The 24,852-nt window shown below is 42.1% G+C and overlaps 1 protein-coding gene across 1 annotated transcript in view; it reads right to left on the minus strand.

The window, feature by feature from the left end:
- Positions 1-19,137, minus strand: part of COL25A1 (collagen type XXV alpha 1 chain) — a 302,196-nt gene extending 283,059 nt beyond the window's left edge. Inside the window, exons 1-2 of the mRNA XM_066996430.1 lie at positions 18,423-19,137; positions 17,757-17,826 (exon numbers count right to left, since the gene is read on the minus strand). Of these exons, the coding sequence (XP_066852531.1) occupies positions 17,757-17,826; positions 18,423-18,776 (424 nt within the window). The 5' untranslated portion in view covers positions 18,777-19,137. The remainder of the gene's footprint in view (positions 1-17,756; positions 17,827-18,422) is intronic.
- Positions 19,138-24,852: the final 5,715 nt, after the last annotated feature.

Genomic DNA, 24,852 nt, shown 5'->3' on the forward strand with positions numbered 1-24,852 from the left:
CCAGGCTGCATTTTTACATGAAAAAGACCCATAAAATGCTTCAAGTCTAATAGAAGGTAGAGGAAATCTAGAAGTTTGTGACAACTCATTTAAATGCAAATGTAAATTCTTAAAACCCAATTTTCAGAACAATGGGTGATCAACATAAAAGTATGGGCATGAATGCGCCAATATACCTGTATAGCTACAGGTGCAATTAAGCAGCTAAGGACCTAAAACCTATCCTATTAACACATCCAGCCAATACCAGAACGCATCCATTTGGGGAACTTGCACCTTCTTTCTGGAAAAGATGGTTCAATCATCATTTTCACAGGCAAAAAGAAAGTTACTTTGAAGTGTCACACACTATTAACCCACTCTTTTTCCTGCCTATATTTTCTTACACCTCAACAGCTACCTCTACATGCAAAGAACAATCTCCCTAGAAATCAGATAAACAACTCAAGTGCTCATGGCATGTTCTGCCTCCTGACTCTTTGTAAGGACTACCTCAAAGACTTTATTACTGACAACGATTTCTTATGGGAGGCAGAGAGAAAGGGACCTTGCACTGAATACAGCTTTGTTTTTCACTTATTTGCATTAGCTTCAGTGCTGTCTTCTGACAACTCTCACATCCACAAACAAAACACATGCACAGAAGACACAGAAGTCACTTTTTCATTGGTTTCACATATCTTAGCCTTAAGTAAACAGTTTCTAATTCAAAATCAAGGTCAGTATAAGAAGTGTAGGATAGTGGTGAAGTTTGAAGGCTATCACAATGGCGGAGTTTTACCACTGGTCCATCAGGAAGAACACACTGAGCTATTCTGAGCTTTTTTATGTACTAGTACAAGTGTTTTAGAGAAAGTGCAACCCACTGGAAATCTAGCCCAGACCTTGTACACCATGGAAATAAATAAATGTAATCCTTGAAAGAAGTATTTCAGTATGAGAAACACACTTTTAATGGTGGTCGATGGAGTAAAAACTTAACGCTGAATTCATCAACTAGATGCTTCTCACATATCTAGTTCATGTCTATCCAACAAGACAAAAAAAACAAGTGACACCAAGAATAAAAGCTATCATTTTTCAGTAACTGTGGTGTACTACAAGAGCCCCATAAATGTTCACTATATGGGCAGTGAAAACTTATCTAGTTCCTTTTCAAACAAAGTGGAAATATTTCTACCAAATCAAGCAATACATAATAAGTCTCCAGTGAAATATCACTTTTGAATCTATATTAATGGAAATAAAATAGAAAAATTTCATGACCTCAGCTGCAAGGAAAAAAATTTTCTTCTCACCTTAGGGGGACATGCTTTGGATATAATGGATGATGACTTCTATAAAGACTAGAAGAAAACACTAAGCATTCTGTTTGCCACGCCCTGGACATCCTATAAGGCCAGATGTCTAGAAATGCCATGTAGCACTGATGGACGTTTTTTCAAGTAAGACTTTTTTTTTCCCTCTTGCCTCATCATTTTTCAGACTGGATCTTTTAATGAAAAGCACTCATTAAAAAGTGAGTTTTTTGTTTATTTTTCAAAAAGGATTCACATCAGAAAAAAATCAAAAACATATATACATCTGCAGACAAGTTTTCTGCATTTTTCCATCACTTTTCTTAGCAAATAAGGCTCCAAGATCTTTCAAGTTCCAAGTTTTTTTTAACAATGCTGAAACTTCCAAGGGCAGATGATTCTTACCAGAACTCCGTTTGTCTAAGGAAATCTCTCATCTCAGTGTTGTTTTTTCTTTTGTTTTGTTTTTAACGCAAAAAATTAACTTACCTGTAATACACAGGAACGTATCCTAACTCAAATTCCAAGTGTTCAAACAGTAATTACAGAAACGAACAGGAAAATACACTAAACGTCACTACAAGTTGGAAGAAAAAAACCACAACTTTTAACAACATTACTAACAACACTGATCCTACAGTTCATCTTTTGGGGCAATATTTTTGAACTGTTGCTTCTATTAAATTTATTCAGCTGTTAGCAACCAAATAAGTCAGCAAGATTTTTATTTACTCATACCCCCAATACATATAATGAATGGACAAATAAAACTGATCTCAACATATTATCTCTAAAAGATATTGTCACTGACAACAAAAAAAATGTTGCATTGTTGGAGGGTGGGGAAGAATACTAGCTCTATGTCATATAGGGATAAAACGTTTTATTCATCTTTACAATTTCTGTCCCATTATAACACTTCTTCACTGACAGCAGAATAAGAAATCAATCCTTTTTCCCCACAGTTGAACCAAGAGGTGTTTTTAGACTCAAAAAATATCAATGTCATAAGATCATTTTTTGTACACAACTGAAAAAGAAAATGAATTGGCTGGTAAAATGCAGCATATTTAATGAATACAAATGAACATGAGCTTGCCTGGTGATGATCAATAGTAGTTATATCAAATTAGTATCTATATTGTTTGCAGTATGTTTAGGAAAATTAGTTTATGAACCTTCTTTGTTCATCAGAGAGCACATAATTAATTTACTCTATAAAAAATGTCTTTTTATTCAATTCAATCCTTTGACAGCATAATTACAAAGACTAATTGTATTTTACCAAAACACAAACAACAGGGATTTGGAATTAACAGTTCTAGACTTGCTTTTGATTGCATTTCAGAAATAAAGCGGGGGCCAATCATATAGAAGTTACGTATGTATACAACGACATCCTTTATGAAGCTGTTGTTTTACTAAGAAACCTATTTCAGTTCACAAAAGGGCAGTCTTATTCTCTCCCCAAAGCAGCTGAGAGAACAGTAGCAACAAGTAAATGTCCCCCTGCTGTGCCTATGAGAAGTGCATGCTCCCCTCACGGAGCAGCCAAGCAATCTCACTCGGTGCAGATGCAAGCACTAGTGCTCTCGTGTATTCTGCATGATCTCAAGTGAAGAAAGCCATCTGTCCACTCGCCATGAAAAGACATCCCCCTAAGAACCTCTCCTCATAGACCACTAGCTTCCTCCCACATTATAACATGGGGGCTGTCCATCACAAAAAGTCCTTCTCCAGCCACTTTTACTCGGCAGCTTCATAGGGTTTATACTGAGGTGACCAAAGATGGCCAAACAAAGAGATGTGTGTCTCAACACAGTACAATACAGAGATGTGAGTAACTCTGCCATGCCCAGCAACACAGTTTAAGGAACACTGAATGCAGTCAAAGAGTATGCCTAGGCATCTGAAAGATGATTTGAGGAGGTATCTGTCTTCATTTGGAAACAACTGTTCTTTGGAACCAGCATGAATTTTCCCAGTCAGAATAATTTTAGCTGCAGTAATCCCTGCCCGAGTGCTATTATTAGTAATTAAGTTAAATAACTGTAGTTTAACTCAAAGTATTATTTACAGCAACATAATATTGTGTCCCACCATTCTTTTCCTGTAAAGTTCTGTTCTTTACAAGATACAAAAAAACCACACGTGATGCGGAATACATTTTCCAAGGCTGATCACTAGGTACCAAGCCAAACATTTAATCAACGTGCCTCAGGGGAAAAAAGAAATCTGAGACCATAACTTTGGCTCAGTACTAGCGAAATACCAGCCCACAGAAGGGATCAGAGTTCAGACCTTAGCTGCTATCCTTCCTGCTCTGCCCAAAGAAGAAAATCAGAGATAAAGGGCTGACAGCACCATGGTCAAGAAAGGACGGATGGTAACGTTTTTTGGAATAAAGTCCATCTCTGTGCATTAAGGAATTCAGCATCAACTTCTACCACAGAATACTGGCTTTGACACTTGCAAATGATGATTCAGTGCGTTTCAATAGAGTTAAAATGCAGTCCGATAGCTCCTAGGAGCTTTGAGGAACACTGCTAGAGCACAGGGGAAGACAGCATGCATATTATTTTTGCACTTCTACTTGTGTAGTGTTACTATCAGACCATAACGGAGTGTTGTAGAATTGGAAAGAGTTATGGTCACTTTCTTGCTTAGGGAATAACTTAGTGCTAGTTCACATTAGCCTTCAACTTTGTATAAACACCTTCCTTGGTAGACCACCACAGCAAGATAACACACACTGTTAAGAGGGCAGCGTTCAGGCTATGCCTTCTCCCTGCTCACCATTTTATGGGACAAACCCAGAGTCTGCAACGAGCACTTGCATATACTCACCACCTACAAAACAGCTCAGAAATATCAGGGGCACTTATCCCACCTCGTGCCATTGTTCAATTCCTCAGCCAATCTGCCCCTTAAGACATGAAATCTGGACATCTTGGATGAGTACACAATGTCCACAAATTGTACTTCAATAGAAGACATCCCACAGGCACATCACCTTTTCCTCTTGACATCATCATGTTTGCTAAGCTTTGAGAAGCTCTTTCAGTAGTTTACACTTCAATGTACCCTGCTGTCAGCCACTGCTCAGACTGAGCAAGCAATCAGAGCCTACCAGCAGAATACCAAAATCCCCAAATCCACCCTGACCTAGCCTTTCCCAGATGTGGGTAAAAAGCTTCAGAAAAGTGTTAAAAGCCTGTTTTACTATTTTTCCTCTGAAGATTGTGTCAACTCTTAATTCTTCATTAGGCTATCTTAGAAGACTCCTCATTGAAAAAAGGCAGACCACTTGTCTCTGACTATGGTGCATTCCTCCTCACATCTCAGTCACAGACAATCATAGAATATCCCGAGTTGGAAGGGACCCATAAGGATCATCAAGTCCAACTCCTGGCACCGCACAGGTCTACCTGACAAGTGGGTTATCTTCCCAGAATGGATGTGTCTTAACAACAGAGGGAGATGTTCTCCCTTCCGCTAACACACTTACTCCAGATTTTGACAGTCCAAACAGGGACCTACATGTGAAACATTTTTATACCACTGCAGGCAAAGAAATATGTGAAGCACAACTTGTTAAATAACGAAGGGAACATTTGGGTTCAGCAAATAGCGACTTTTCAAGCATAGCATCAGGAAAGCAGGGAATGAGAGCTAGCTACCAGCATTAAAACAGGAGTCTGAGCTAAACAGAAGGAACACCTCTTGTGTAAGCATGAGAAGTATTTATGTAAAAAACACATGCATATGCAAGATTCAGTCACATTGGTAAGAAAATGAAGAAGGTCCATCTATGCATACTGGTCTATCCATTTCTATACCTCAAAACTGGTATTTTGAACACTTCTGTTCAATTTCGCGTAATTGGATCTAATCACTTCTAATCAACGGTCTTCAGTACAATACTCATAGGGTCTTGGAACTACAAATTGAAATGTGAGACTATGTAACTCACATAAAAATAAATACCTTTTTTTTTTTTAAATATTGTGCAGGCTATCCCCAAAGGGACCAGAACTCTTACAAAATTAAAAAGCTAATTTAGTATTCTTATAAGTACAAACGTAAATAATGTTCTTACTCAAAGAATGGAAAGAATAAATGGTAAATGAATAAAAATAACATTTATACGATGGGAAAGAACTATAAATCAAAGCTAAAGTCAATGTTAATGGCTGCACATATAAACAAGTATGCACAAGGATCTAAAGTGGTGGGTGGGCATGCTCAGATCTGACTCCAAAGTAACTACTGATTTCACTTAAATTCTGTAGGACAATTCATATGAAGTAATGTATCTGCATATATTAGGTCTGACTGTTGTCAGTCAGAACTACAGATAAAGACTATTTTCACATACCACCAGTTAAAAAGTAAAGTCACATTTGGGCATTAGAAACTCTGGTAACACAAGAAGCTGCTTCTGTCCCTGAGCAAATTATCTGAGCTGGCATTGGCCACCTCTTCTAACATGAAGGTTCTTCTGGTTTAGGTTGTTTTTTAAAAACAAACTAACTAAAGTCCTCAAAGAAAAAAAAAAAACTCCCATAAGGTTACATCGTTTCAAATTGATGCATTTTGCATCAAGCTGGAGTGGAGTTTGCATCAAGGTGGAGTTCAGATGGCCATCAGTGTGAAACCACCACGGAGCGCTACACGGGATCTCACTCAAGTATCCTCAGAAAACGAATATCAGATTCTATTGATTATGTTCTGTCTCAGTAATCAAAAAGAAGCATGGTCGTTACCAAGATCAAGAAGAGAGAAATGCATTTTGAGAACAAAACTTCTGCTCCTCAAGACAGTAACTTTATTCGTAATAATGAATACTTTGTACAAGCAAGTCTTCAGGATGCTTTGACTAACGTATACAACATTTACATCAATGCTATCCTGCACACAGAAAAACTCAAGTATGAACACATTCTACCCTGCCTTTACAGCCCTATAACAGAATAGTCACAACACAGGACTGTTGCTTAATTGTCTTCGCTGTAATCCATTAAGCGTGGTTTCCTGTAAAGGTGCATTCAATTTTTTCCAGAGTGTTGCAGTTATATTATAATATACATAGTAAACACTAATTTCATGCTATCCTAGAATGGACTGGAACTGTTCAGAATACAAGAACAGACCACCTTGTAGCAGCAAAACAGTTTCAAGGAAAAAAAGATGAGGATTTCAGCCATCTTATATTTTTCACTCATTGCTGGTGGTTCACTTTTCAAAGTTGGTGCTTCTTTTTAGCTGGCCACAATAACAGATTATGCACTGCCTCTTAATTGAATGTGACAAAAAGTCTTCCTCCTGCACATCAGGATATGGCTCAGCCTAGAATTTAAACTAAGGAATTATGCAAAGCTGTCCTACAGTGAAATAAATCCACAACTGTCAGACTTCACTACTAATCTCTCTTCACTAAGATTAGTCTCCCAACACTAAAGAAATACAGTGCACTTACATGCTTGCTGCATTGGAAAAACACTTCATCTTCACATGCAAAAACATTGCCAGCCTTCTACAAACATGGCTGTCATCATGACAAAGATGCCAACTCTAAGTAAGTATTGACAATGGCTGTCTAAGCACTAGTTCATTTTAAACTGGTGCCACACCACTGTGTCTTTCAGCCTCTCTGGTTCATCAGTATTCTGTGCACATACTATTTGGGAAACGTACACAAGATGTTCCTTACTTAACTATGACTTCTCCATAAACACATGTATATAGCTACAGCAAATACCATGATCCATTGCTGTGTGTCCTGGTTTCAGTTAGGACAGAGTTAATTTCCCCTCCTAGTAGCTGGTAGGGTGCTATGATTTGGATTAGGATGAGAAGAGCGCTGATAACATGCTGATGTTTTAATTGTTGCAGAGCAGTGTTTACACCAGGCCAAGGACTTTTCGGCTTCTCGCTCTGTCCTGCCAGCGAGCAGGCTGGGGGTGCAGCAGGGGCTGGGAGGGGACAGACCCAGGACAGCTGACCCAAACTGGCCAAAGGGGTATTCCATACCATCTGGCGTCATGCTAAACAATATATAGGGGTGGCTGGCCGGGGTGGGGGGCCGGCTGCTCGGGGATAGGCTGGGCATCGGTCAGCGGGTGGTGAGCAATTGCATTGTGCATCACTTGTTTCTTACACATTATTATTATTAATACTATTATCATTATCACTATTATTATTGTTATTATTATATTCCTGTCTTAATAAACTGTCTTTATCTCAACTCACCGGCTTCACTTTCCCGTTTCTCTCCCCCATCCCAGAGAGGGAGGGGGGAGGGTGAGCGAACGGCTGTGTGGTGTTTAGCTGCCGGCCGGGTTAAACCACAACACTGGTGCTTTCATCTATAGGTGCCACAAAGCCGATCCCCAGCTCCACGTTGATGTACACAAATGATTGCCAAGGACCCCACCAGGACAGAGAGCAAAGACAAGCACAGAGTTCAAGCTCAGCATTGCCAAAAGGGCCACCTTAGCAATGACCACATGTTGGTCTATGCTTGAGTACCTCTGCACAGAGCACATCTCTTGGTGTAAGGATCAAATTAGGATTCAAAGTATTTTTACTAAAGTTTGAGACAGCTATCGTGTCTCAGAGCTGAAGGGCATGAAATCAATATTATATTAATCGCCTCAACGTCAAGCTGAAGCAACAGTTCCCAGCATTTGTCATCCTTTCAGCTGGCAGCACCCAGTAGTACAGCAGTAGAGATGCACACATTAAAGGAACATTTGATAAACAGCAGCAGAAGAGTTGACAGCACAGAGACAGTCAACACATTAAAATATTTTTATAGTGATGCCATTCGGCATTATCTAGACATGAATTCTAGATGAGAATATTAACCCACAGACCTATGGAGCTTATCCTTTTAATCCTCGGAGGCCATATCCCTGTGCTCAGGTATCAAGGCTTTGCTTTAATAACACCAAGGACATCAGAACAAGAGCTTACTCAGAGGGAATGGGCATGGGACGGGGAGGAGGAAGAGAAGTGCCTTCAAGCAACTGGCTCTCATATTCTTAAAAGAGATTATTAGAGCTGCCAGCTAAAGGAAATACCTCCTCAACTTAAGATGCATAAGCTTTGACTTTTAGCACTGCAGTCCTCCATTAAAATCCTACCATCATCTGATATATAAGAAACTTATGTCTGGTATATAAGAAACCTAACAACACAACTAGTACTACTAGCACAAGCTAGGTAGTCTGAAGACACCTATGTTCTTGTTTGCAGACAGTACATGATCTTAATCACAGAAATATCTTTCTAGAGTTAACAGCTTCGTGTCCTTCAAATTACAGGGTGCCATTCTGCCTTTAGATACGCATACATAAATCCACTGCAATTGCTGCCACACCTCCAATGGAAAGATTTTGGTCTCTGATTTTCAGCATATTTTTTCTGGTTTCAAAACTCCTCCCTCCAACCCACTCCCTGTTGTTTTAGAAGAGATATCTTTCTAAATAGCAGTTTTCCACCATAATCTTAAAGACAACAGGCTACAAATGTGCTTATACAAATGGAAGGAACCCCATTCATAATCTAAACTTTTAACATACGTGTGGTATGATACTTTCTCCTCTGTGCTGGTAGGGTCATTATCTTCCCACTGAGCATTTTTAAAGTAAACAGATTTATGTTAAGACAGGGTAAGTAGCAAATGTCAGAGCAGAAAAGGCCTTGACACTACTTATATTTTTTTACAGTCTTCCTCCCATGATATTTACAGCTCTTACTCTACAGCTGCTTACTCCTAAGAATGCTAAAGCTCTTCTGAATAGTAGAGACAAGCTCCTAAGCTAACCGATTCTGTTTGTTGTAGAAAGAGGAAGAGAAAATAAAGTACTTTCCTCCCACAGACCTCTGATGCTCAGAGGAAGCACCTTCCGGATACCAGTGGACTGAAGCAGTATGAGGAAATGGCATGAGCCAGCTATTTCGGTCAGCGGAAACCAGTGGATCAGACACCTGGTTTCACGTAGGTTTTCCCTGCAAGGTCAAGACGTCCAATTCTTCCTCCAGTTACATTAAGTGAGCTATATTCTGTGCTACGTCATCGTGACTCGGCGTGCAGTCTACCTTGTGTCCAACGTACAGCAGTGCATGGAAGTACCAAAATGTCACACTGCTGCATTATACAGTATGGCATGCTTCACTGAGGATCAAAGATCAGAGAGAAATATTGTTCGATCCCCTTCTTCCTCTCCTCTATACTCCTTCAGCTGTGCTTGTAAAGAACCAGGAAAGGGTAGGGGAAGCTATTTAGATGGACTCAAGTCCATCATTATTCCCTTTATGGCCTCCTTTTCAGCCTCTCCAAGAATTTGTGAATACATGATCCACTCTTCATTGTGAGCCCAAACAAGACTTATTAGCAAAGGTAAACATATGAAAAAGATTCCTTAATCGTATTTCTAAAAATAAATAAATAAACTCCTAAATACTTAACCAGTCATTATAGAATTTTTCTAAGGCACTTGCCCAACACACAATAGTTGCAAGATAAGTTTCACAAACATCCAAAACCAAGATAATAAATGGCTAACAGACTATTTAAAATTAAATGCAATGATTTTAATAGACCTTCATCTATTCCTCATGTACACACTTCAAAGAAAACTAAACCTCATTCATCCTTGACAACTTCCTGCTCAGTTTTTAAGACAGGGAAGGAGAAACTATTGTTGCTTAAAAGGTACATTGCTTCTTTGTTGAGCATATCTTTGTAGAAGTCTCTGAAATCATTGTATTATTTTTCAGAGCATTCTAGAAGTAAAAGCAAGAACTATAGTTCTATCATCTCTATGATTACGTGTTCATTCCGTTTGTTGTTCCTTTGCCCTACAGAAGACTATCATCATTTCTTTGATAATCATAAGAACATATCTCTAGGAAAAGGATTTACAAAGGTGTATAATAATTTTGTATTTCTTCAAAAAGCTTACGAGGCATCATCATCTGTTTCAAAGCTTTCAAAGCACAAGAAACGACTCTTGCCAAACATGCATACAATATTTACAACTGCAAGTAAATGTCTGTTCCTATAAACCTTTGGCTGGGCATGTAAATGAGAATTGCTTTTAATATATAAGGAAAGACATAAGAGCAGGGGAGGAGCAGGAAGGATTAGTTTTATAGCGAGCATCACAGACAAGACTGTCTTCCAACGTACATAAAAGGCTGTTTTAAGGAGCACACAAGGATCAGGTTTTTTCCATGAACACGAAGGATAGGACAAGTGATTTACTTCACAAATAAGGAAACTGTAGCCTGCCCACTAAGAAAGCACTTCCTAACTTGAGTATTAAGCACTAGAACTACGCAACCTATGGAAGTATTTAAACAGTATGTTTTTTCAGCTCAGGCACATCTATGCACCAGCAACTTATTGTACCACACATTTACTAATTTACTGAGCAGCACATTTTTAAACTGATGAGAACGTTTACATGAGGCTGCTGCATTTAATCATGAAACTGAGGCAGATCCAAGAACTTGGATCCAGCCACGACTGACTGGAAACAGCAGTTGTGAACCATGTGGAAGGAAATACCTGATAATGATTGCCTAGATACATTTGTAGAGTATAGAATGACATTTTGGTACTTCCATGCTATAGAGTAGAAAAGCACGAATAAAACGTAATATCCAAACCGGTATTTCTAAAGATTTTGCAGTCTACAGAGAGGAAAAAATAGCTGCTATTTACATAAAAATAAATAGCAACCTTGCACATGCATGTTTGGCACTCAGTTTTGAAAATTTGTTCTGACATTCTATTTTTATTGAACTCTCACAAACAGCTTCTTTCTACTTAATCTCATGAAGAGATGAGCACATGAACTTCAGCTGGCACTGCTCTCAGGCTTTGCTCTACTGTAAGTCTAAGCCATAAAAGCATGACAGACCACAAGCCTTGAAAAAGCAAGCCTGCAGCATTGTGTTCACTATTGTGTGTATTATCTAACTGCAAGCTTCCACTTGAGTCATACAGGGGAATAAGTGCTTCTTCCAAACTGTATTACTCTATACCCTCTTACATCTTCTTAATAATTCTAAGAAGCAGACAGATTTCCTTTCTGTGGCTAAATTTTAGGAAATCTGGCAGTGTAATCACGGGAAACAATGAAAGGGAAAACTGTTCTGTGTACAGTAGCCTTCCTGAAGAGACAACGTGACTCAAGTTCTGCATGTGTTAAAATGTACCTTGAATAGATTAATTATACGATTCTGGTGACCTAAAAGGCCCTGTAAAGACAGATTCTGTCAGTTTGATAGTTAGCTCATTTTTACAGTGCTAAGTACACACACAAAAAAAAAAAATAGACAGGTAGGCTGCAGCCAGTAAATTCAGAAGGTAGTGAGAAGGAGGATGAGCACTGTAATGCAGGTGCAGTGATCCATCCTTGTAGCAACACATTCTAACAGCCTGCTAACCTTAACAGAAAGGGCTGAGGGTGAGCGTGAAGAAACAGCATAAGTACTGTTGAATTGAATTCAGTTATCCAAGCTCTAAAGACTCTTAATTTATAGATACAAGCATTGACAATTTAAAAAAAAAAAAAAACCACACACCAAAAAAAACCTACTGCTCCTAAAGTGGTTTTAACAGTCACTTCTCACACTGCAAGATCCACTGTAGTTGAACTGCTTTGACACTTGAGCAGTTCTTCAAGATGGACAGCTGCCATGTGGAAGGAAATATAAGCAAAAGGCTTGCAAAAGTCAAATACAAGCATTAAAGAATAATTAATGCAGACAAATAATTCTTTTTTTTTTTCTTTAAATACACCTCATTTGACAATGTGTGCTAGCTCAATAAATATTAACTCAAGACAAAAATAATTTGTTAATAACACTTCTGTGATCAAATCAACTTTTGGTAAATGCCATTGACATCAGTAACGTTACAGAAGAGAAATCTGGTGCAGTTTGCTGTTGATCAGTTCTGCTTTGAGCTGCGTCACGTTTCATTCATCATGCTGCACACCCTACCTCCTCACCCAGAGGCAACAGAATTAGAAGGTCATATCTTGGCCAATAAAATATATTTTATCTGTTCTGAAGGGAAAAAACGGTATCTCTAATCAGTCATCCAAACAAGACAGACTACCCAGAAGGTTGCATGCTGCTGCACATCAATAAACATCTTTATCTAGGAACTGAAATGAAAAATATCAAACCAGTGAAGGTATGAAAGAATTGCTCAAAGCCCTGTCAGAAAAATTACAAAATTAAAGCTGAGCACTGCATTCAGCAAATAGATGATACACACATGGCAGAAATAAGTAGTGCTGGCAGCTAGGTATGGGTAGCGCACACAGGAATTTTAAGTAATAGGGAAAAACGCTTTGGATACTTTCTATATCTATCTGTATTTTCTTTTGGGTCTCTCTGCCAGTAAACATTTAAGTCGGCTCCCTTTTTCTTTACCTGTTTGGTCTTACAAAAATACTTCCCTGAAGTTGTAACAAACAAAAGTAATACCCTGCTGATAATAATTTCTGGATTCTTTTAATCCCCCAAATTGATTTCTCCTCCATTCTCTCAGCCTCACTAATCAAAATGCTCCAGGAAACAGACTTTCTGGAACACAGGGAAATAACAAAGAGCGCCTAAATCGTATAGTCTGTTCATCTATCTCCACCACGTCAGAACAAATCTTAGGTGCTTAGAAGGACAAAAGCAAATTGGGATGCTGAGAAAATGAATTCATTTTTACCATCCATACTGCTACCAAAATACATACAGCATACACATCATCTTGGAGAACTATCACTGTAGAACACAGTTTTCCCACTAGATTTACTGTAACCGAAGGAAAACCAACTGGTATTCTCCATCCACCAAAAAACTTGGCTTATGGTGTTTCATCTGATGATGATCTGATATAAACTATATATACACTCAACTAGACTGAAACAAGCTTTATAAGCAAATCATAACAAATTGCACAATGAAAGAGAAGGTACATCAAATGCCAAAACATAGGGCTCCTTAAGACTGAGATGGAGAATCAGAATGACATGATTGCCATAACAGCACAAAATAGCTGGCTAGGAAACAAGAACAATGACAGTGTCCATGTCTGGAAAAGGCTTGAACCTACAGGTATTTGAACACAAAGGGAAAATAAATGCAGATTTCTTGATGGGAAAAATACCAGAGAAACAGCAAAGGAATGTAAACATTGTCTGTGGCAAAGAAGAAAAACAAAAATAAATTACAAGTAAAAAAGAAAAGTAGTCAACTTCACGAAGTACCCCTCAGTGAAGCTCAGCTTATGCTCTGTGGAAGAAATGAAGAAAAAACTGCAGTCATTTTACGTGCAAGCTATACTGTGCACATAGTGTGTCACAGCAGTTAGAGATAAAGACTATCCATCATGTTATGCAACCTGTCCTTCACCAATGCACAATTAAAGAGATGTATGGCATATAGGCATTGCTATTTATATAATAACTTTTTTTTTTAAAAAAAAAAAAGGACTTTATTATAACATTTTTCCCAGAAGTAGCAAAAAATTTAATCCTTTGCTTAAAAAAAAAAAGAGAGAGACAGGAAAGGAAAAATTAGTTTAACGCTTCTGAAAACGTTAATGAAACATTTATGGATAAAAGTCTTTCTTTCATTCTTTCACAGGCTTTCTCAAAATGTTATAGGCCAAATCATGGTTTTTCTTAAGCAATGGTCACCCAGTCCTAAAGCTCACTTCACTGAAGTTAACAGAAGCTCACCTACTGAACCACACATAATTAACTGCTCGCCTTACCACTTACCAAGCCTGAGCCTTCTGCACCAACAGACTTCACTTCTACACCTGCCAACCTCACCATACCACACAAGTGAGCTCACTGAAGGCTGCTTACGGAGTGAGACATTGCGGCACATGAGCACAAGTTCAAACGACTTGACCCCTACGGCACAGAAAGGCTCAATCCACCAAGACACGTGAGCATGTGCTTGGGTCCCATAGGCTTCAACAGAAGCTATGTGTGCACTTGAGTACTGTTTGGAAGAAAAGAGTCTAAATCTACTAAGAGTTAAGAATTTCCTGTAATTCCACTGCATCAGGAGTAGCCCTGTGTCATCTGCAAGTGTTACTCCTTCCACAACAGTATAAATCCTGGCACTTAGCAGTAAGTATCCAGCACAGTGCCTGGTAAAAGCTGATTGTGCCACTGGAACCATTTAAAGAAAGATATACGAAATAGTTACCTACACACCTACGTTTCCATTCATCTGTTGTGGTTGGAAAACATTAATTTAAAATAATAAGCCTGGGAAACAAAGGAAAATGAATATATTAAGCTTAAAGCTATTTTAGCCAGTCAGCTTGCCCCTAGTCCTATGTGCGGAGGAATAGCTGCCAGCAGTGACTGCAGCACTCTTGTTAGAACTGAGGTAATTTAAGAGGAATGTCAGCATGCATTTACATTTCAAACTTTATTACTCTGCTTTAAGAGAAAGAATGCCTGCTATTGTCATTTAAAAATATTTACAAAATCTTTGGTATCTGGTTTTAGTCCTACAGAATTAAAATCAAAACTCAATATCTCCTTACATTGTGTGGCTTGTAAAAGAAAATAAACAATAATTAGAAAATGCATTTGGTGAAAACCAAGTTTTTAAAATCTGAGAAATGTAACTCCTCTGCAGTCTGGACAACATTGAAGACTACTGTTGAGTTACAGGGAGCTACACGTGGATAGCTTTGCAAGTTATAAGCAGCCGTGAATCTGGCTGCCTTCAGCATCCAAGCCACTCAAACCCAGTTTCCTTCAAACGTGCAGTTCCTACCATGGAGAGCCACGAGGGGATGAGCATCTCGAACTAATGAGATCTACATCAGTTGCGTAATTTTAACCCTAAATCAGAGACCACGTTCTCACCCTTCCACCTACAAACCAAACTTCCCTCTCTTCTTTTGGTAGAGGGCAAAGGAACTTATTTTTAAATAATCTTTATTTCTCTTTAGAGAACAGGATGATGGAAACTTCTTTGGTGGCCATGTGGCAGCAGCCCTTTTCTTACAGCATAGGGGTCATTCAAGAATCCCCTGTGGACCATCAAGGCTTTCCAAAGCCATCTCTGACAGACATATATTGTATTATTATGTAAACCCAGGCAAGAAATGCAGTATCTGAGCAGAATAAAGCACCAAAAATGGAGCTGTGTGGTGAAGCAGAGAGGTAATTTACTCTCTGGCATTGCAAATAGAAGACAACAGGAAAAAAAAAAAAAGAGTTTCCATGATTCTTTTCCTAATAAACCAAATGCCTTTCTGAACATAGCCATCCAGATTTGTAACAGCAGCATTAGGGATAAAAATAAAAGCACATCGGGTCCAGCCTAAAAGCAAGCCCAACAAACTGAACCAAATGAAGGAACAACAATTTATTTGCTCTACCCTCTCCTGCTCTGCCTAATACCTGCCATCAGGAAAGCCCAGCACTCAGGTGGTGGGGCCGCTCTGCTCTTCTTCTCTCAGACACGGCTCCCAGGATGATGCCATTTTGATGTAGACACCTGTCCACTGGCAACAAGCACGAGAGCATCAATGCATTTTAAGCTGTCCAAAATGAGGCTATCGCATGGTGATACCTTCCAGTCACTATAAAACTTGCTTCCAAACTGAAATAGCTACCCAGGGGTGAAAAGCTCTGTATCACATTTCTAATCCCCATTACAGCCAGTCTCCTCTGCGGGGGGGGAAAAAAAAAAAAAAAACACTATTCATAGAAGTTTTCTTATCTTATAAATCTTACTCCTTTGAAGATATTTCCCAGATCACTTTATTCTGACTTCCACCTAAGTAAGTATTTTTACAATGCACGTGAAAGATATTCTGCTGATGATCATCTATTTGATAAAATATACTTCTTAATAATAAAGGTCAGGTAAAAATTGGTATAATGTGGAGCTCTAGTGGTTGTGGGGAAGTAAAGCACCATACAACACAACTGTGAAACAGTAGGTACTGACCTTTAGTCTGAAAGCAGTAAGCGAAAACATAACAAACGGATCTAAACGAGGAGAACAAAGCGAGACTGCTTGGAATCATATTCAGCAGCATTTTGGTCTCACAGAGTACCTCTTTGCATACAACGTGATGAGCAATCCCCATTTTTAATGCACTAGCTTCAACCCTGTAATTATTGCAGTTAAGCAACAGAAAAATAAAATCAACACTGTACACTCACGTCAGTCTTAAAGGGAGTAAGTATACTTATATAGTACAGCAGTAAACCAAAGTTTCTTATCAAAACTAGCCAAGAGCTGAGCAATTCTAATCGCTCCTTTACAACAGTCTGTCGTGTACATTATTCTTTTCACACTAGCCACAGTAACTCCTATACCAGCCAGTAAAATATTTTCTCAGTTGTAATATCAGCATAACACTGTGATACTGCACATTGTACATAAAATACTGTACAATGAAGTTCAGTAGCTCCTTCAGACCAATGAGCTTGGCAGGGCTTACACCCTTAACTAAAAGAGAGCCCTACTCAAGTGCATAGTTCTACTGGCAAACATGACCATCAGCTCAGCTCTCGCTGATCGTCAATATTCTACCTGGAAAGGTAATGTGCTCTTTTTCTCCATACGGGGTGTGAGGGTATGTAAAACACACTGTGTGTGTATCGTGCTTCATCACACAGAGGATGCTGGAACTCCTACATCACCCCGTGAAACATTAGCATCATTTTCTTTGCTTTTAAGATGCCATTTGAACTTGGGTACACGTCATCAGATGTTTATACAGCTAGCACAATATTGACAGTCATCAGGCTGTCAAAAAGCACCACCAAAAACACAGACAATATCACTGTGTGCACACAAACAACTGATCCCAATATTGGAAATCCCCATTTCAAAAGTTGAGCAACATCACCAGTTGCATAAACAAATGCAGTTCTGAATCCTTGGTGTGAAACCTTCCATCCCTTCCGAGGGCAACTGCTTTCATCCGCTACTCCAGGAAAACAAGGCACCACTGAGAAAGCTCTCGTATTTACTCGCTGCTGACTTGCAATGCATTCTCTGCTTATTTTAATCCTTGTTATAAATTTTCACTAGGAATTTTTGTTTGACTTCCTAAACCGAGCACACAATGCCTTGACTCAGTACTATCCCATTTAAGATTGAGTGCCTTTCTTCTTGCTATGGTAGATTGTTAATTTCTTCATAAGTGTTATTGTTTGGCACCGTCCAACCTAGCGCTGGATTTTTAACTCACGTTTATCCTATCCAGTGCCACAGTGGAAACGCAATACAGTTCTGGGCTTTACACCTTTCCCACCCAATGCGTAGGTGCTGACTGAAGAAACATCCCCTTGACCTGACTTAGGCGTATCTGAAACACGCAGGACACAAACCCCCAGGATTACAAGCCTGCGAGGGGAGAGGTTTGCAGGCTGTGCCTGTTACCTGGTGGGCAGCTGCATTCTGGAGGCACTTCTCTCGCGACTCGTATTTTTGCCAAGTGCTCGTAGGACTTCTGTGGGCGAGAGAAGCAGCGTGATGGGACTCGGCGGGCTTGGCCAAGCGTTGCAGACCCGCGTGCCTGCAAACCGCGACTTACAACTCGCTCACAGGCTGCACAACCAGCCGGGGCTCCTTCACTTGGACTCGACCCAGCCTCCATCCCTGACCCCTCCACCCCTACAACTGCTGAAAGAAACCCACCAGCTCTCTCCCACCTCCACCACCCCTCGCAAGCACCCCCGTGCTTTTTTATTGCGTTTTTATTACAAACACAGGGGATAAGCACAGGGGCTCACAGGAAGAAAACCCTCGGGGCTTCCAGTGTGATGGCCACCCTGTGAGCACCCCGGCCCCCCATCAGTGGTCACCACCCAAACCTCCCAACCTCAACGGTCACCCCCAACACCTCAGCGGTCGCCTCCCCAAGCCCCCCATCACTGCTCTCCCCCATCCTCACCCCATCCCTTTCTCTCTCCCGCTCCCCTGGCCGCCTCACGGAGCTGCCCCCTCGCCCCCCCCCGGCCTCCCCTGACCCCACAGAGGCTCTCAGTACCCACTCCCATAGCATCCTCCCCTTGTCCCCCCCTCGTCCCACCCGGTCCCGCACACCTGGGCGAGGAGCCGCTCCACTTTCTCCTGCATCATCGCGTTCAGCTGCTCCAGGGAAAAGCCGGGCAGCGGCGGGAGCGGAGCGGCGGCGGCCGAGGACCCCCCTCGGGCTCCCTCGATGGCCGCCAGCCTGGCCTGGAGGTCGCTGGTCCGCACCCCCAGGTAGAGGCAGGATGCGGCCGCCAGCGCCGAGAGGAGGGCGGCCAGCCCGGAGCCGCACGGCCGCGGGCAGCGCTCCCCGGAGCAGCCCGGCCGCTCGCTGCCATCCCGTCCTGCGGCTCCCCGGCTCTTCCCCCGCATGCTTTCGCACCCTTCAGCTGCGGCGGCTTTTATTTCCTTCCCTCCGCCCCCCATGGAGGCGAGTAGTTTGCAAACAGCGGCAACAAAACAAAAATAATAATGATGATGATGATAGTAATAATAAACGGCGGGGAAACGAAATAACGGGGAGGCAGGACGGCGAGAATCAAGGCAAAAAAAAAAAAACAAAAAAAAACGGACGGACAGCCGGCTGTCGCGCTCGGAGGGGGCTCCCCCCGCAGCCCCCCGAGCAGCGGCGGGGGTCGGAGGCTCCGGAGCGGGTCGAGCCCCCGCGGCTGCCGCCCGCCCGGTGCTGGGAGCGCTCTGCGGCCGCCGGGCCACTTGTCAGAGGGGTTTGGGGCGGGAGGGAAGCCCCCCCCCGCTGCTCCTCTTCCTCCCTCTCCCCCTCCTTCCTCCCTCCCTCCCTCCCAGGGCCGCCGGACTTGTTGCTCCCCCCCTCCCCTCCCCTCCCCACCTGCCTGCGGGCTCCCCGGGGCGGGGAAGCCCCCTCCCCTCCTTTCCCCTCCCCTTCTTCATTAGCATAATTTATTCACCTGGGGGGGGGGGGGGCGTTTTGCATAATGTATGCACGGCGCGCCCCCGCGGTGGCAAGGCAGCGATGGCCGAGGGTGGCCTCCGCTGGGCTTCCGAGGCAAGCAGCCCGCTAGCCCCCAGGGCCACCCGGATCAGCCCCGCGCTGAGCTCAGCCGCGGTGCCCGGCGGTGCTCGGGGGCTTGGTACCATCCAGTGGACGAGCAGCAGCTGTGCAGCGCGCTGACACCGCCTGAAGGCGACAAACGGGAGGGGAGAGAATAAATGAGAAATAAAACGAGGATGTCAAGGCTCAGCCTCGCTGCTTTTGCTGCCTCCTCGCAAGCCGGAGGCAGAGGGAATCCGGGACATGCGCGCGTTCGGTGCCAGTGAGCCTGCTTCTTATTTCGCAGCCATGATGGTGCCAAAGGCATCTATTTGGGATCGCGGCTGAGATTGAAAACAGACTTCTGTAGCGCTCTTGAGAATGCTACCCGGGCAATGAAAAAGCTGATATCCCTTTTTTTCCCCCCTTTAAAAAAAAAAAAAAGTATTTTTTTATGCTTTTTATCAATAAAGGTTTAGTGGTTTTGAATCTCAGAGAATAACTGGATATCAGGAGTCAAACCCCTACCCCAGGAGTAAAACAGATGGCTGTTCACCTCTAACTGCTGCTAGGCAGGAATCGTACCACTCGGACGCTCCTGGTCTCAGTTAAGCTGATATGCCACCTAAATCCAGGTTCCAAAACTCTTGAAATGCTCAAAGGGCCGGGTTTGTGCCTGGCAGCTGAGGTGGAGCAGTACCACAGATGCACCAAGCGGGCCGAGACCGCGCACAGGCAGAGCACCGGCGCCCGCAGAGCCGCAGCGGCCTGCCTGGAAGAGCAGCAGAAGACAGGAGGGGATTTTAATCGCAGCCTCCTGAGATGCTGGTGCGGGAAGAGCCGAGGCAGCCCCGCTCCCCGACGCAGAGGAGCATTCCTGCTTGGAAGATCCCCATCTCCACGCGCCACCTTCCAGCAGATCCCGTGTGCGGCCGGGGCGGAGGCGCTGACGCAAGATGCTGCTGTTTGCAGGGCACGGCTCTGCGTTTGAAGACGTGCACGGTGCCTGCAGATAAGGATTTTCCGCCAGACAGGATGAGTGTCTGGAGTTCTTTCCATATTTCCATGTCTACAGCGGGCCACGTTCTGGCTGACCAACCCACGATCCGCGACTGGATTTCTTTACCAGATACAACATAAACTTGCCATTAGAATTAGGCCAAAAATAAGCCTCCCTCTGCTGAAATGACAGGTCATGTTCTGCTTATAAAGTGTTTTGGATAAATGGTCAAGAACAGCAGGAGGTACAGGGTAAGGACAAGCAGAAAGCAGAGTCTGGGACTCGGCATTCGAGCTGAGGTGACAGAGATGAGGATAAAGGCTCCAACAGTCACCAGCCATCATGCACGCTCCAGGACAGACCTGAAACCTCTGTTCCAAATGCTCCTGCTTCCAAACCGAGCCTTTACATTATTCACTGCACGTGGACATGAACTGTGTCTTCAATCGGACACATCCTCCATTCCTCGTGTTCCTGCCCAGTTCACCCTCTGTGCCTCTTGTGCTCTAAATGAGATTTTCTTCCACCTTTGTCTACCTATGTAGGTAAAACGTGAGGTGGAAGTGAAATCCAGCACTTCTGTGACTTGCCTTGCTGCTCAGCTGCCTCACATGTTACGCAGTACAGGATTTCCCAAAGAGCTGCTCGTCTTACCTGCCAAGATGGCACAGAATCACCAGAAAACCAGAACATTTAACTGTTTTGGAAAAAAAAAAAAAAAGGAAAAGCATTTCACTTTCAAATATCCAAATAGATTGCCTCCTGCCACTTTAAATTTAATATAAGCACATTAAAGTACAGCATACATGATGCAGTACATTAATATACTTAGCAGATGGATAACACTTACTCGTGATTTAATGCTTAGATATACTCATTTCACATCTACTGTACAAACACTCCATATATTTGAATCTTTAAGTCAGACTTATCTTCAGACTAGAGGCAATTGAGTCACATGAGCATAGGATTTAGTTTATTAGTTCCATAACCTTGCTGGTATTTTGGCAAACCTGATAAAAATAATAAAAATAATAATAACAAAAACCCCTTGCATCTGGATTTTAATATATTTCACAGGATTTCCTTTTTCAACATGATGAAAACAGTTCTGCTAGACCCACAAACTGACTGATTCAAGACAAAATTCAGACACTGTATATCATTTTTTACTAAAATTCACGAGCGTTTTTCATGTGAATGTATTACAAAACACTTCATAACAGATACACTGACTACCTTGCATTTTTCATAGCCTCAAATACTTGCTCTAAAACGCAGCCGACGCTTGGGACATTCTGGCAGGGCTTTCACTGAGCGGAGAGCCATAATCAGAAAGGGAACGAGGAGACCAGACTCGAGAAGCTCAGAATAAAACAAGGCTTCCTTGCCCTGACTCCAGGCCAATTCACGTCTCTTGGTTCCCTGCTCTGTTTATCTGTCTGTAAGCAAAGTCTGCTGGAATTGGAGGGTCTTTGTGGAGGACTGTGAGGATGAAGTTGGGACGAAGAGTTTCTGAGCCTGCAAAGCCCTGTATTAACACATAAGGTTACTCGTACGTCTAGCCGGACCCAAATCAATGGGATCAGTCACGAAAGCAATCCTGCACATGTGCTGGAGTGTTTGGAGGACACAGAAATGCTAAGATGAGGGTCAAGATGTAGGATCCAGCATAAAAAGCAAAAGATACAGCAGGGGATTTTTCTACATCTTGTTAATTCCCAATTTCTGTTTTTTTTTTTTTTTTTTTTTTTCTCCTATTATTTTATGTGAGGTCATTACTAAATTTCTGTATGCAGAAACAGTTACGTTTAAGGAGAAATTTTATTTCCTAGAGAGATGACTACAATAAAGAGTAGAGGGATCACAGTGGAAACCACCTCTGAAAAAAGGCATCAGTAGCTCTGAGGATATTTTTATGCCCCAGCACACAGGCAAAAAATACTAGAAATGTGAAGGTGAAGAGCACAGGACATTGGCAATTATAGCTTTGTGGCAATCATGATAATGCAGATAACTAACATCTCTATAAGTATCGTCAATGATTTACATCCTTAAAACAGGTTAGTTGTAGCAGGAATTCTTCCCTTGGCTCCCAGTGTCCTCCAAATGCTTTAAAACAGAAGTCTGGTGTTGTTGGGTGTGGTTTTTTTTCAATTTTGAATAAGAAATAACTATCATTATTATTCCAAATAATACAAAATTATGATAAAGAAGTACAAATGAAAATGAATAATACTAATTCCAGCTAGCTTATTGGAATAAATAACTTCTTACAATCACTCCATATTCAGGAATGTGCTTTATTCTAAACTGTCCTCCTCAGCTCTGCTTGGGGCCATGTTCCTCTCTCTAACCAAATTACTATGGTGAAAACAAGTGGAAATCCTTGTCTTTTCCCAGCAGTGGTTCAGTCTCTCATTGTTAGGATATTTTGAACAGATCAAAGTTGGTTTCAACAGAAATCCAAATTTTAGTACTTGTTTGTTTGTTTGTTTGTTTTTCTCCACTAATCTCCGATTTGGCTACCTCTATCAATGTTGGTCCCCTCTTCACTGTTCAAATACAATTTCAAAATGCTATGTCATTAATAGTACAAGATTTAACCCACTTTCAAAGGACATGAGCATTTTTTTGGGGAAAAAAAAAAAGAAATTCTTTGGGGAGGAGAATGGGCAAGCATACTCGTGATGTCTGGACAAAAATTAAGTCATTATCATGAAAATGATGGCACTAGCATGTCACTGGGCACAGCCTCTGAGAGCCATAGCCCCACAGTACACTGGCAGTCAGAAGTGTCTGAAACCCAATCGGGAAATTTAGGACATTTTTCCCTTCCACGAGTAGAGAGACAAAGGAGGCCAGGAAGGAGATATTATCAGCTAAAGAATCCATAGATCTCCTGTAGATTTCACAAGTGTTTATGTGAATAAGCAAAATAAAGTAGCCCGGCTGCTTGGGATTACAGGTCCCGGCCTTGTGTCTGCATCATCTCAACCCCGCCAGGCCTCCAGCTGCCAGACACCTCACTGGGTCTTTCAGGGGCACAAATTCTTCAAATTGCTGTCACTGACTTCTTGTAGCTGTCATATGCTTAATACTACTTCTATTATTTTTATGTCAAAGGCAAATCCAAGCTGTTTTGCCCTCCAGTTTGCTGTGCCAGTAAGAAAATTTAAGTGCTTGATGACAGTGCTGGCTGTGGAGGCCCAGCTTGGTGAGAACAGCCTTGAGGGAGCAAGGGGCCATGAGGTGACCTGTTAACCTACCATCCTCAGTGTCAGTCATGCTCCTTAGCACCAGATCTTTTCTGTGGGGCTTCTATTGTCCATAGCCCTGCTTTTCTTCTCCCTAACCCAGAGCCCTCCACACGTTCGCTCCCCAGCAACTCGCCGTGTTGCGTTATAGATGTCTGCTTAGGAGTTAATGTGAGCTTTCCCGTTCCTTTATCTTTCCAAGATTGCACTGTCAAAACCGGTCAGCTGAAAGGTACACGAGTTAAATGCCTGCTCTCATTCTCTCAGGGAGCAGAGAGAGATGCTGTCTTTATAGGAGAGCAGGAATACATCAGCAGCTGGTCATATAGGACCTACAGTAAACATCAGTGAGGGTGAGGGCTGATAAAGGGGAAAGCTGGGACAGAAGGGCAACCCCGTGATAATGCTGCAGAAAGCAGTAACGTTTGGAGGGAAGTAAGAGGAAGGGTAATTTGTTACGGACTACCTGGCAGGATGAAGCCAGCTTATCTGGGCTCAGCAGATGACAAGATCTGCCCTGTACCTGATGCTGGGGATGTCTCACAGCAAGAAAGTGTGCCAAGTACTTAAGGAAGAGTTTTCCAGCTGAGAGCTTTGTTCTGGGTTGGTTAAAGCCTCTAAAAACTTGTCCTTCTGGCTGTTTCTGGTTAAGGACAGCGAGGGTCTAAAATTACAGCAGTCCCTGTTGCAGGGACTGAAGCAGATCCCAACAGGCTTTGGGAGCGACATTCCCCTGGTGGGGCAGGAAAGGGAATGTTTTTGATCATTGCAGCTGAAGTATTTTCTGCTTGATGTGGAAGGCCAGGTGATGTGAGCAGAGACAAGGCGTGCAGAAAAGCTCTCTGGAGAGGGGTCTGCTCTGCTTGGGGTCTGCTCTCCTGGATGAAACAGAGGAAGAAAGGTTTGGGGAGAAGACTTCTTCACGGGTACTTACTCATATATCTGCTTTCTGACACACACATACCCCAAATCACTTTTCCAGTGGTGTTTGTTTGTTTTTGTGTCATCATATTTAGATAAACCCTCCTCCTAGAACAGCATGGTGCTTTATGTATAATTCTTCATTACCACTGAGCATGGACTTGCATCCATTTAGGAAATCCCACGCTCTCCATTTTCTGTTCCATCTTACCCTAGAGGATAGTTTGGTCCTACTGGATTTTCCTGTATGTTTCCATCATCTGTGATTGCAAGTGTTTAAGACTTATTAAATGTAAAAGCTCTTTGATATCAGCT

The sequence above is a fragment of the Anser cygnoides genome, chromosome 4 (assembly GCF_040182565.1).
Source record: "Anser cygnoides isolate HZ-2024a breed goose chromosome 4, Taihu_goose_T2T_genome, whole genome shotgun sequence".
In the NCBI taxonomy this organism is placed as follows: Eukaryota; Metazoa; Chordata; class Aves; order Anseriformes; family Anatidae; genus Anser; species Anser cygnoides.